Source organism: Mus caroli, unplaced genomic scaffold (genome assembly GCF_978045245.1).
Source record: "Mus caroli unplaced genomic scaffold, Mus_caroli_1 scaffold_4, whole genome shotgun sequence".
NCBI lineage: Eukaryota > Metazoa > Chordata > Mammalia > Rodentia > Muridae > Mus > Mus caroli.
In genome coordinates this window covers 124,744,360-124,757,716 of record NW_028227259.1, presented here as the reverse complement: position 1 = coordinate 124,757,716, position 13,357 = coordinate 124,744,360, and the positions used below count along the sequence as shown (strand labels likewise).

The 13,357-nt window shown below is 51.6% G+C and overlaps 1 protein-coding gene across 3 annotated transcripts in view; it reads left to right on the top strand.

Moving 5' to 3' along the window:
• The window catches only part of Tpcn1 (two pore segment channel 1), a 57,310-nt gene that overhangs the window by 21,111 nt on the left and 22,842 nt on the right, over positions 1 to 13,357 (top strand). For all 3 annotated transcript variants that reach the window (XM_021162094.2, XM_021162092.2, XM_021162095.2), the window contains exons 3-4: positions 9,465 to 9,592; positions 11,936 to 12,112. In XM_021162094.2, the coding sequence (XP_021017753.1) occupies positions 9,465 to 9,592; positions 11,936 to 12,112 (305 nt within the window). The remainder of the gene's footprint in view (positions 1 to 9,464; positions 9,593 to 11,935; positions 12,113 to 13,357) is intronic.

The window sequence follows — 13,357 nt, the reverse complement described above, 5'->3', positions numbered from 1 at the left end:
CCGGTCTCCCATCCCACAACCTTGGGCTGTCAGAAGTAACAGAGGAGAGATGAGAACTCAGGCTCCATCTCTGCTGACCTTGGGAAAGTCTCTTTTCCGCACAACAGCGCCCCCATTTTGTGGATGGCGGGAACGCAGCAGCAGAGTCCAGCTCCTGAGGCGGGTCAAGGTATGGCCCCTAGGGGCTCGCTCCTCCAGTGGCCAGCTTCACTGTTGTCAGTCCCCTGCCTCAGCCTTTACCTATTCTCTGTGACTCTCTAAGCTTCTGGGTTTTGGAACTCTCTGTGGCTTTCCAAATACGCCTTGCGCGATGCCTACTTATGCTTCATGCCTGGGCTTCCCACTCTCTGCTCCCCTTCCCCAGTTCTAGAACACACTGCTTGTCTGTTTTCCAAGTACTAGGGTTATAAGACATGTCTAGTGCCTCCTCTTGTGTGTGTATGTTTTTTTTGGGGGGGGGTGCACACTGCAGACAGTTCCACCTGCAACATCAGTGATACTGTTGGTCTCCTTCCCCTGTGTCCCCTCCCTGCCCTCACCCCCCCCCTTTCCAGACTCCCAAGGCCAGCTGTTTCTCTCCTGCTCCCTCCTGCCTTCCCCTTCTTAGATTTACTGCTTTCAACCTTCTGGCCCTTCGCCTGCCAAGTTCTAGGAGGGCAAGCCACACCAATGAATCCCTTTAGATTTGGCTGTTCAATCCCGGTCAGGCGGTTGAAGACAGTTAGAGGTGGTACACTGCTTTATCCTGACCGCTTCTGAGCCAGAATTTCTTCTATAACAGAGCTTGCCCCATGCAGTCGTCCTACAGAGCCTTCTGTTGCTCCTTGGGCCCAAGTAAGCTTTTGGCAGGACTGGCCTTGAGCTGGTGCCAGCCATTGAACTAGAGAGGGCCCTGGGCCCTAGAGACCACCCTGTGTGCCTGGATATGCCTTCAGTAGACACGCTGATACCAGGGATCTACTCTCCACCCCATCTCACAGCCAGTTACCAGAAAGCAGAGGTTTGGAAGAGGGCAGTGTGCCTCCTGGCTTCTCATTCTGCCGGGTTTCTGTCTGGGAGTCCTCAAAGTGCCATCCACCCGGGAGCATCAAAGCGCCATGGCCCCTGCAAACACCCCAGCAGTGCTCTCTACTTTATCCCCACCCCCTCTCTCCTCCTCCAGCTTCGCCCATGGAGTGGGACTCTCAGTGACAACTGGCAAGCAGTTGCGCGGGCTGCTCATTGTCATTCTGGTGGGCTCTGGTTTCCAGCGGGCTCCGAGTGCTTTCTGGGTATTTGCATTTATTGCTGCTGTGCCCGGAGCACAGCTGGCACAGGTCCCAGCGCAGGGTGGAGAAACTGAGGCTCCTCGGAAGAGGTTTACTGTGTGGCAGGGGTATTTTGCCATCGAAGAGGGACAGGCATGCCTGGTGTGCCTTTAAAGAGTGTGGGAGGCCCAAGGGCAGTTTGGAAGGAGAGTTCTGTGGACTTCCAGTTCTTGTCTCATGGATCAGGCCAAGTCATTTGTTGCTACCTTTTGGATCAGAGCTTCTACCAGGGCAGCTTTCAGACTTTTTACCCAGAGCTGCCTCTCCAGGCCTCAAGGCCAACGGGGGCTGGCCTGCCCTGCTGGACGTGTGGAGGCAGAGCCGCCCCTCTCCTGCCCACCCTCTCCCTCTGTCTTCCTCCCTCCCTCCTCGCCTCTCTTCCCCTGCTTTATGGCTGGCATATGGAAGCCATTTCTATTTATCCACAGCACCAGGATGCTGCCTCTTGCTGTGCTCCAGCGAGCGGAATCCTCGGATTCCCCGCAGGGCCATTTCAGAGGCTGCATGCGAAGCAGCCAGCTGTTTGCAGGGAGCGCCTGGGCCCGTTACATCAGCGTTAGAGGCGGCGCGGCCATCTGTGCACGCGGGTCATCCTGGGCTGTCTGAGACTCAGGGTTGGAGGCGGTGCGTGTTCCGCCCAAGTCTGGGCGGTTGTTTTCTGGCCTATTGCTTTCCAGTCCCTGTTTCTCTGTTCTCCCATAACGTTGTGTTCATGTCTCTGGGCCCATGGCCAGGGCTTAGGGATGGGGTTCCCGGGGCAGGGACAACACAAGTCTTTAGTGGTCAAGGTCTTCGTGTCTGCTCAGCCTGATTTTGAAGAGCCCTGCCCAGGGCACCGACAGAGCTGAACGCACTGTGTACCTCTAGGGAACTTTCCCCAGGCTCAGGGTGTCATCTTCCTGGTGGCTGAGTGCCCTGTCCCAGCTACCCAGTCACCTTCTCTGGTTTGTTCCAAACTGTGGGTGCCAGAGAAGGGAATCTGCTTCCACTGCCCACGAAGGTCGGTCCCTGCATCCCTGTGAATTTCTAGCTGACTCCCAGACAAGTGGAAATTCAGAGGCCAAGGGCAGCTGCTGTCCTGAGGAGTCTGAGGAAAGCTAGCCCCAGGACCATTCCCTGATGATGTCATCCTGGCCTCTCCATTGTGGCTCTTGTGGTATGCCTTGCCTCCTGGCAATGCAGGTCACCTGGAAAGTTCTTTCGGACGTGCCAAAGTCCCAGGGGCTGATGGGGTCTTTAACGGTCTGAGTTGGACAGGGCCTGTTACAGCAGTCCATGATGAGAAGCTACACCGAGGTGATGTTTCGTAAGCCCAGCTCTTTTACCTGAAGACCCATCAACTATTTCTCATGGGAGGCTCTTCAGGAGGAGGCTGGGCAGATCCTGTCACCAGGGTCGGTGGGTGCCAGTGTCACGAGGGCTGGGACAGTGCAGCCAGGGATTCTGTAGCAGTTTCAGGGAGTCTGGCCTCAGTGGGATCAGGGGGATAGATCATGAACTGTGTGGTGACATACGGAAGAGCCACAGGGCATTCTCCAGTTTACTTCCAATCTGGCCTGTGTTCATCGAAGCCAGGCCGTGGGATCAGTTCCTCACCTGAATTTGCCGGCCACATGGTCCACCCTCTGAGCTTTGATACATCCCTTGTGCCCTTCCATGGGGTTCTTAATTATCCTTTCCCTGTGGAACACTGCCAAGCCCCTGAGCACAGCTCACACAAGGGACAATAGGCCCTGAGGAGCTGGAGAGACTCCAGCCTCAGAGCTAGGCAGACAAGCAGGCTCAGGCAGGGGGTTGCAGCTTAGACTGCAAGAGGTTTTGGACCCGAAGCCACCAAAACCTCCACATGAAAGGGCTGGGAGGGCCAGTGGCTCCCTGCCCACTACTTATGACCTTTCTGTAATCCCTAAATATCCTAGCCGGCCACCTGCATAGCTGAAGGAGGCTTTTGTGGAATCACCTGGGGCTTCCTTGAAAAGCCCTTCAGTGACCCAGGTTACCCAGAGCCTTTCAGGCCTGTTCTCCCCGCATGAGAGCCACTAACAAGTCCCAGGCCTCGCCAAGGTCTGTGTTGTGTCCTCCACTGCGAAGGGTTAAATGCTCAGATGCACAGAAGAGGGAGGGGGAACTGGGAAGTTGGAACCATGTTTTCCCTTTCTGTGCTTTCTGAAAGGTCTGTCCTGGCTCACCTTTGTATAGATCCACCCCTCTGCAACCCTCAATCTTTAAAACAATACAGAGGGGCCCATTAACGCATACCCATTAACACCCCTGGGTGCTGCCTAGTGCGCTCTGGGTAAATGCTGCCGGGTCCTGCGCCTGGCTCCGTGCCCTTTGCTCCTGGCCACATGTTGTTCTGTGCCCCGTGGGAGTGTGTGATCTTCAGGCAAGATCCCCTACTTCACATCAGTTCTATATAGACTTGTTGACTCTTTATATACTGGGCTCACACACACACACACACACACACACACACATACACACACACACACTCTGTGCTTTGAGGACACCACAGACTATATCGAAGGTCCATGTCCCTGTGTCACTGATATTTGGCCACAGTCTGAGCATTCCTGGGACCATGTAGGGGCCAGAGGTCATGGGAGTTCACAGCAGAGCCAAGGGCAGTCTCTCCGGAGGCAGCAGGAGGGTGGAAAGTTGAAAGACTAGAGAGAATGGACTGCTTAAAGGTCCTTCAGGCAGAAGGTTTCAGAATAACGAGGGGCCAGGATATTGATGGAGAAGAGGTAAAAGGGATAAGATGACATGACGAATGGCCTGTTTAACTGGAGTGTGTGTTGAGAGTAAATGCTTATGGTTTCCCAGGGAGGCAGACACTCTATTTCTGAAGTAGAAGACTAATACCAGCTGGCTAAGGTAGGTGTGTGTGTGTGTGTTGTGCTGTGCGTGTGGGGGTGGGTACACATGCCTGTGCATACGTGGAGAGGCCAGAGGTTGTATTCCAATGTCCTATTTGAGATGTTGAGTCTCTCACTGTACCCAAAGCTCACATTGCCAGCTAGACTGGCTGGCCAGCGAGCCCCCCAGGACCACCTGACTTCCCTGTCTCAGTGCTGGTGTTACAGCCCTGCCACATGCGGCTCTGGGGGGCTTCATGCTTATGCTCGAACACCTTCCCAGCTGAGCTGTCTCCCCCGCCCTGCTGTGGTTTTCTTAAGGTGGTTATGTGGAACTGGGAAGTTGACACACACACACACACACACATATACAAACACACATATATGCATACATACACATAAACACACACGTACACACATACGCACACAAACAGACATACACACAAACACAACATACATACACAAACACACACATAAACACACATACATACACAAACATATATACACACAAACACACACATACACACAAACACAACATACATACACAAACACACACACATATACACAAACACACACATACACATATTCAAATAAATACAAAAACACACAAACATACATACACATAAACACAACATAAACATATACACACATGCATACACAAACACACATACACAAATAACACCAAACACACATAGACACAGATACTCAAACACACCAAACACACACATATACATGCATAACACATACATATACACACAAACACACACACACAAACACACATTTATACACAACACATACATATACACACACACATTTACACACAAACACACATACACATAAACACACAAACACATGTAAACATAAACCACAAACACACACACACATGCACACACACCAGATTTCTCTGATATAGAAAAGGTCTTGGGGCAGGATGTTGAGAGGACAAGATCACAGAAGTGCCTGGGTTGGTTCACAGGAGAGATGGCTCCAGCTGTGGCAGAGCAGAGGAGCCTGTGAGAAGATTAAAGACAGTTAACAGCCTGAACTATACAGAGCGAGTTCAAGGACAACCAAGGCCACACAGAAAGACCTTGTCTGGAAAAACTGTGAACACACACACACACACACACACACACACAAAGACAATTAAACTGACACATGTACCTTTTTTATACAGTATTTGGTGCTTGTTGGCAGTGGCCAGACAGGAAGGGTTTGAAGCTGGAATCTGTGTGGAATCTTCTTTTTTTTTTGATCCTAGGGGCGGGCCCATCAACTTCCTGAGGCCCCCTCGGCCTGTGTTGATTCAGCTGTTGCCTGTGCAGTTATAGGCCTAGGACAGTACACTCCCATTCTGCCTCCTCGCAGCCCCCCACCCCTCCCCCACCCCCACTCCCCACCCCCTTCCCCCCTACCCCCCCTCGTGCTCCTCTGCTAGCCCGTGTTCCCCAGGAACACCCCAAGAGCCTCATCGTTGGTCCTCTGATTCCAGACAGAGTTTCTCACATCTGGACTCGGTGCCAGGTGTCGAAGTGCAGAAGGCGATGCTCTCCCTAGTGAGGAAGAAGCTACTCAGTATCTGGTGTTCAGGCCAGGCCCTGTAGGTGTGTGGCCATTTTAGTGCAAGCTAGACTGGCTGGTGGACTGTGATTCACGAGGCGAAGGGAGAGTGGCTCATGTGTGCTAACAGTGTTACTGTTCTCTTAGAGCCGAGCTGCTAGGTTGTGTTGTTAGAGGGCCTCTGTCTGGGCACAGTCGGCAGGGTCGGAGTTTGGAGTTGTTTCTCTGGCTACCTGCATCTGCCTGCCTGCTTTTGTTGGTTGCTTTGTTACTTTGTATTCTGTTTTGTTCCTGTTGGTTTGATGGCAGCACTCGGGGTGGGGGGAAGGGGGGGTGGGGGGGTGGCTCAGGCAGCCAGTGAGAATGGAGAATGATTCTTCCTGGGAATTTGTTTGGCGGGTTTTATTTCCTCCTTTTGGAGGCAGGGTCTCACTGTAACCCAAGCTCGTTAGGATCTCCCAGCCCCAGTCCCCAAAGTACTGGGTTTGCATGGGCCAGCCACCGTGCCTGGCCTGGTTTGTGCTTAGGAGGTTACACTTGTGACTGGTCACCTGACCTCTAGTATTCATTTACATTGAAGGAGCAAGCTTGCTCCACCGCCTGGCGCTCTGCAGCTGCACTGGAGTCAGTATCACTGGAAGTGGGGGCGGACACTGGATACTTGAGGACACAGTTACAGGGTGGAGTATACTCAGTAATCCAGAACTGACTGACTAGCCAAACAGCAGGGATGCATTTCAGACTGCATAGACTGAGAGGCAGGCAGATGTGCAGACCGGACAGAACCTCTTACAGAACATTGTAAGGCTTGCAGGGACATCAGGCAGGGTGTTGGCTGAGTGATTCTCTGCAACCAGACAGGAGACAGAGGAAGCCATGGCTCTTTCAGTCTTTTATTTAGATTTATTTATGTATTTTTGGTTTTTCAATACAGGGTCTCACTCTGTAGACCAGGCTGGCCTTGCATTCAAAGATCTGCCTGTTGGGATTGAAGATGTGTGCCGCCACCACCACCACCTGGCTTCATTTTTTTCATCCTTTTAGTTTAGTTTAGTTTTTGGGTTTTTTTTTTAGATTCATTTATTATTATGAATAAGTACACTGTTGCTGTCTTCAGACACCAGAAGAGGGCATCAGATCTCATTACAGGTGGTTGTGATCCAACATGTGGTTGCTGGGATTTGAACTCAGGACTTTCGGGAGAGCAGTCAGTGCTCTTACCCGCTATCTCGCCAGCCCTAGTTTAGTTTTTTATGGTTCTGGGGATTGACTCCCGGCCTCATGCACAGTATGGTTGTGCTCTCCTGCTGAGCTGTGCTCTTGGCCTACTTGCTTTTAACTTGTTTGTTTGAGACAGCATCTTGCTATGTCTGGACCACTTTTACTTTTGACGTATGTATGTATGTATGTATGTATGTACCTATCTGTCTGTCTGTCTGCTCGTCCGTCCACCCATTCATCCATCCATCTGAGACAGAGTCTTGTCACAGCCCTGGCCGATGACCTTGCTATATAGACCAGGCTAGCCTTGACCTTAAAGGGATTCACCTCCCCTTTACCTCTGAAGTGCTATGACTAAAAGGCATGTGCCATCAGACTAGGGTTATTTTTTAAACTCCTAATACGTGTTTATTTACTGTGTCTGTTTGTACATCGTGCACATGTGGAAGTTAGAGACCAAGGTGGGGATCAGTTCTCTCCTGGGGTGGGGGTGGGGGGTCAAATTCATGTCCTTAAGCTAGGCAGCAAGAGCCTTACCCTAACCCTCTGGGCCCTCTCTCCGGTAGATCCTACATTTTATTCTGAGGTAGAGATTTCAAGTCTGGGATGGATTTGAACTCTGTAATTTGTAGTGCTCCTGCCTCACAAAGCTGGGACTCCAGGTTGTGCTACCCGGCCACCACTCCCCCCCACTAGTTTAACAACTTCAACAACAACTTCTTCTTCTTCTTCTTCTTCTTCTTCTTCTTCTTCTTCTTCTTCTTCTTCTTCTTCTTCTTCTTCTTCTTCTTCTTCTTCTTCTGATTTATTTATTACATGTAAGTACATTGTACTTACATGTACACGGTAGCTGTTTCCAGATGCACCGAAGAGGGCATCAAATTTCATCATGGATGATTGTGAGCCACCATGTGGTTGCTGGGATTTGAACTCAGGACCTTCTGATGAGCAGCCAGTGCTCTTAACCCCTGAGTCATCTTTGCAGCTCTCGTTTAACTTCTTGATGTAGCTGCTTCTTTCTCACAAGTGTGCATAGACATAAAACATGCTGTTGGGCTGAGAGTGTAGCTCAGCGATAGAGTGCCCACAAGGTCCTGGGTTCTACTCCTCACACCTCTAGAAACACAATTGTCAACCTCTGCATTTTAAAACATGTATGTTTTAGTGCATGTCAACAGTAACTTCTGTGCGGTTTTATAAATTTGTGGGGTGCGCCTTGTGGATGGCCGTACCCAGTGACCCTGGCCTGCATTTCCAGGTTAGAGAGAACTTGGGACCCAGGGACCCCAGCAGTCCCCGGCCTCTTCTGTCCTAGCCTGTGCGAATAACTGTACCTAAATACCGGGTTCCTCCTATTGAGAACTCGTTTGCTGTGGCTTATGGGGAACCAGATTGTCATAGATTAATTTCTCCTCCGTAAATTAACCGTGTGGGACTCACTGCCCCGTGTTCACATTCACGGAGGGGGAATCAGGAGAGATGGAGGATTGTGACAAGCCAGGCTAACAAGCTTTGGAAGTCAAAGGGACCCTGTTGGTTGACCCTTCTGAGGCAGCCAGGAGCACCGAAAGAGCTCCTCTTTCCCAGCTGACCCAGGACAGGTGCCAAACTCAGCTCCAGTTGGCTGGCTCCAGTGCTCGCCCATGATCCCTGGGCTCTGCCAGCAAGCCCAGGTCAGCTGCCTGTGAGCCAGAGCTGCCTCTGTCCAAGCCAAACACTGTGGCCGAGGGTGGGAGCGGGAGCGGGCACTGTGCCGGAACAAAGCAGCCCAGGGTTCTGGGAGAGGTGATCAAGTGTGGGAGCAAGAAAGCAACAGATGGTCCTGTCCGTGCCCTTCCCTCCCTCCGCCCCTCCCCCCAGGGGAAAGGGGAGGACTCACTGTGGTTAAATGATTGACTCAGCCGGATTGCCACAAGCTTCCAAAAGTCAAAAATCTGTGCAGTAAGCCCTCCCTTCTGACCGCCCTCAGTCCTCATAGACAGCCAGATTCTTTCTTGTTTTTTTTCCTGCGTTTTTTTTTCTAAATATATATAGACATGTGTAGGTTTAGCCTTCCCCTCCCCCCACTCCCTCTGGTCTTTTGTACTTCTTTTTATTTTTTAAGAGTTACAAGTATCTGTTTATTGAAGGGGTTGGCGTGTCTTCACGCCCCTCCTCCCACCATGGGAGCCCCAGGGAGTGAACTCAGGTCGTCCAGCTTGGTAAAAAGCACCTTTATCCGCTGAGCCATCTTGCTGGCCCATTTTTTTTTTTCTTCTTATTTAAGAGAAAGTATTTTTGACCAGCTTCCCTGATGCTTGTTGCTAGAAATACAGATTGGCACATGGACGGACTGACCACCCACTGGGCCCCCACACAGACAGCAGAAGACTGTGCCACATTGGGCGTAGCCTGATCATAGGAGACCTCAAAGTCCACCCCTACAGTGACACACTTCCTCCAACAAGGATTCAAACTATGGGGGCCATTCCTATTCAAACCACCACGGCTTCTGAGTTTCTCCCCTCTCCTAACACAGATGGAGGCAGCCACAGCGTCCACAACTCCCAGGTCCCCAGTCTGGTCTCCAGAGCGGACAGCCCCCACTCCAGTCCCACCGGACACAACTGGGAGATGAATTATCAAGAGGCGGCAATCTACCTCCAGGTGAGTGGGTCTGGGTCAGTGCCTGGGGGGAGGCCCTGGAGGCTGGAGTGAGGGGGAGGGGCACGCTCAGCACAGCAGCTTAGAAGCCAGGCTGGGCTCTGCTTAGTCGTCCCTGCTCTAGAGAAGAAGCGGGGGATGGGGGAGGATGGGGGAGGGGGGGAGGGGGGGAGAATAGTCCGGGGATGGGGAGGGGGAGCTTACCTGGTTGTGCCATAGGAATTTGTGTGCCCGGTCCTCCTCTGAGCCCCATTTGTGGCTGAGTCTGCTCTAGGTCCCCAGTCTGTCCCTTCTGTCTTCCAGAACCACACACAAAGATCTAGTCAGTCCTTAGGGAACATTTTATCTGCGTTGGATGGTAGCAAAGGGTTGTTTATGCAGTGGGTGGCTCCAGGGTCTGGTCTCCTTACATGCCCTGTTGCTGTTGTCTGGACTGATAGTTCATGGTTGTTTTGGGGAGAGGGGTTTTTGTTTTTTGTTTTGTTTTTTTTTTTTGTTTTGTTTTGTTTTTTGTTTTTGTTTTTGTTTTTTTGAGAAGGGTCACTTTATGTAGTCTGGAACTCACAGAGATTCCCCTGCCTCTGCCTCTTGAGTGTTGGGATCAAAGGCATGAGCCACTATGGCTGGTACTGTTTAGGGATTTTTTTTTCTTTAAAGCGGTACTTTTCTTTAAAACTATTACATGCTTGTTAACATAAATTCAGATAGTCTCAGGCAACATAATTTTCTCCCTTTTGTTTAAGAAACTGTGTCTCACTGTGTAGCCCTGGCTGCCCTGAAACTTGTTGTGTAGACCTGGTTAGCCTCAATCTCACAGAGCCCTACCTGCCTCCGCCTCAGGAGTGCTGGGATTTCAAGTGTGCGCCCACCTCCTGCAGCCTAGGAGAAGGCCGGGTCCCTGTGTATGTGGGATGCCGGCCCTGGGTGGCACATCAAGGGTGGCAGCTGCCAGTGGCTCCCTGTGCTTTTCTCTTTGACTGTTAACTTTCTCTCTTCATCCCAGAGAACCATGAGTGTAGAGGTTCTGGTGCCCTGGAGACTTGAACCCCAGAGAGCAGAGGCCTGGGGTGGGCGGTCTGTACACAACCCAGAGCTCTGTTTAGGAGCTGAGTTAGATCTTCCGGTGTGGATGCTCAGCCGGTAGAGAGAAACGACCCCTACCGGCCATCCCCTGGGCAGTTACAGATCCTGGAGTTGGAAGCCGAGCCTCCTATCAGGCAGTCTCCAGCCACACCTTCTCCCCCAGCTGTTGGTTGGAAAAATTGCACAAGAACTGCATATTTTTAGTAATCTAAAGCAGAAGCTTCCATGCCCCCGAGGCCGCCGTGAGATGGTGGGAGACTCCGCCCTGCTCAGACCATGGGGCTCTTCTGCGGCCTCCCCTGGGCACGACCTGCCTCTGCTTCCTCCGTCTGGTCTGGGCTGCGGTTTGTCTTCTGTGACTGGCAAGGGCAGCAGAAGTGTGCAGCTGCAACTGAATCTCCTGTCAGCTCTGGCCATGGCCTCCTGGGAAGGGGAAGAGGGTCATGGGGAAGGACGGGGAAGACAGGGCGCCCCCCACCCCACCCCCACCCCTAGTGTGAATGCTTTTCCACTGCATTCCCCGATGTGGGAATCTGTCTCGAAGCCTTTTCTCCAGGATGTTGAGCCACCGAGGTGTGTGTGAATGAGTGAGGTACAGCCTCGGTACTGTGGCATTTGCGGTGCATTGCTCCTCGTGGGGGGCTGTTGTGTGCGTCACAGAACACTGAGGGGCGTCCTGGAGTCTGTCCAAGGTGAAATTGGGGTGCTGTAGTCTCTCTCCCACATAAAAAATCCCTAAGCAAGGAGCTAAGTGTACACAGGGTGCAACAGAGGCTCTACTGGTCAGGGCTGTGCTACAGGAACCTCACTGGGAATGGCTCCTCCCAGAGGATACTATCATTCACTGTCCCATGGCCACAGTTTGGTGTGCCGGCCATCAGAATCCTGGCATTAAGTTCCCATATCTTTGATCTCCGGGAAGCTCCAGCCTGGTCCTGTTCACCACTGTGGAGGAAGGCGGGGGAGCTTTACCCTGCCCGCAGAGAAGACTGAGGAAGGAAGCCTAGGTCAAGCTGCTAGTCTGGCCTATGCATAGACTCTTCATGCCTAAGAATTTACCCCCTGCAGGGATCAGACAATTCTCGGAGCCCTCCTGGTTGGGCAGGTTTAAGCAGCAGCTCCTGGGCGGGCAGCAGGCAGAGGCGGGGCTAACCTGTCTACCCCTTGAGCCCAGTGTGACCCTCTGTGACCAGCCCCACTTTCTGCCCTTGCACCTCCTGGGCACCTCTGTGCTCCTGTGCTCAGGCTCTCCTGTCTTTGTAGGAAGGTCAGAACAACGACAAGTTCTTCACCCACCCCAAGGATGCCAGAGCGCTGGCGGCCTACCTCTTCGTCCACAACCACTTCTTCTACATGATGGAGCTGCTCACGGCCCTGCTCCTGCTGCTGCTGTCGCTGTGCGAGTCCCCCGCTGTCCCCGTGCTCAAGCTGCACACTTACGTGAGTGCCCCGAGGAAAAGGGAGCCATGATGCCCCTGTCAGTGATTTCAGGGGACCTAACGCGGAACGTTCCAGAAGCACAGAGAGGAGGTCCTCCCTGCTCCCAGCCGGAGTGGGTGCGCTTCCGTTTCCCAGTGACTCTGTGGACAGGTAGGGGCCTTGCAGAGCTCACTCAGAGGCCTGTCTCACTGGGCTATGCTGTGGTCCCGCCTGGGAGAGCCACAGCCCACGTCGGTGTGGATGAAGCCCCACTACTGGTCTTCCTGGGATCACTGTCCTCTGTCCTTTGTTAAGAGAGTTGGCTGTTTATATGTCCTTCTTTCTAAAAGAAATTAGTTACTATTAGCCTGTGTGTGTGCATGTGTGTATCTGTGAGTGTCTTTGTGTCTATGTGTGTGTCTCTGAGTATCTGTGAGTGTCTGTGTGTGTATCTCTGAGTATCTGTGTCTGTGTGAGTGCATTTGTGTAGTGTGAGTGTCTGTGTCTGTGTGAGTGTGAGTATCTGTGTGTGAGTATTTGTGTGAGTGTCTCTGTGAGTAGGTATGTCTGTGAGTGTATGTGTGTGTGTTTCTGTGAGTGTCCATGTGAGTGTATCTGTGTGTGTCTGTGTGAGTGTCTTTGTATGTGTGTGAGTGTCTGTGTGTGTCTGTGTGTGAATATGTGTGTTTGTGTGAATATCAGTGTGTACATGTGTGTGTGCATGTATGTACATGTGAGTATGTGTGTGTGTGTGTGTATGTATACCTGCACTCATGCCATGGCATATGTCAGAGGACAAGCGTGGAGTGGGTTCTCTTTCTGTCTGTGTATGGGTTCAGAGGATGGAATGCCGGTGTCTTTACCCACTGAGCCATCTCCCCAGCCCTCGCAGCCGACTTAGATGGAGATGACAGTTACGCTGACAGTTACATTTGGAGTCTTTTGCCTTCTTTTTGTTTTTAATCCCCAGTTTTTGTTTCCTGGATGCCTTTTGTGGGTTGTTTTTTTTTTAAATAAGTACTGCACAGTTCTCCCCAGAACAAGAATTTCTTTTTAATCTCTTAGAGTCTTAGACTCCTTCCTTCCTAACTTTATACTATGTGGGTCTGCATTTCTGTCTCTTGAATGTCAGGTTTATTCTTAGCTATCTGGGAAAATCTCTGTCTATAAAGCCTTCTCTGGCATCTTGAGGTTTGGTAGATCTCTCTCTCTCTCTCTCTCTCTCTCTCTCTGGTATTTGTGTGTGTGTATGTGTGTGTGTGTGTG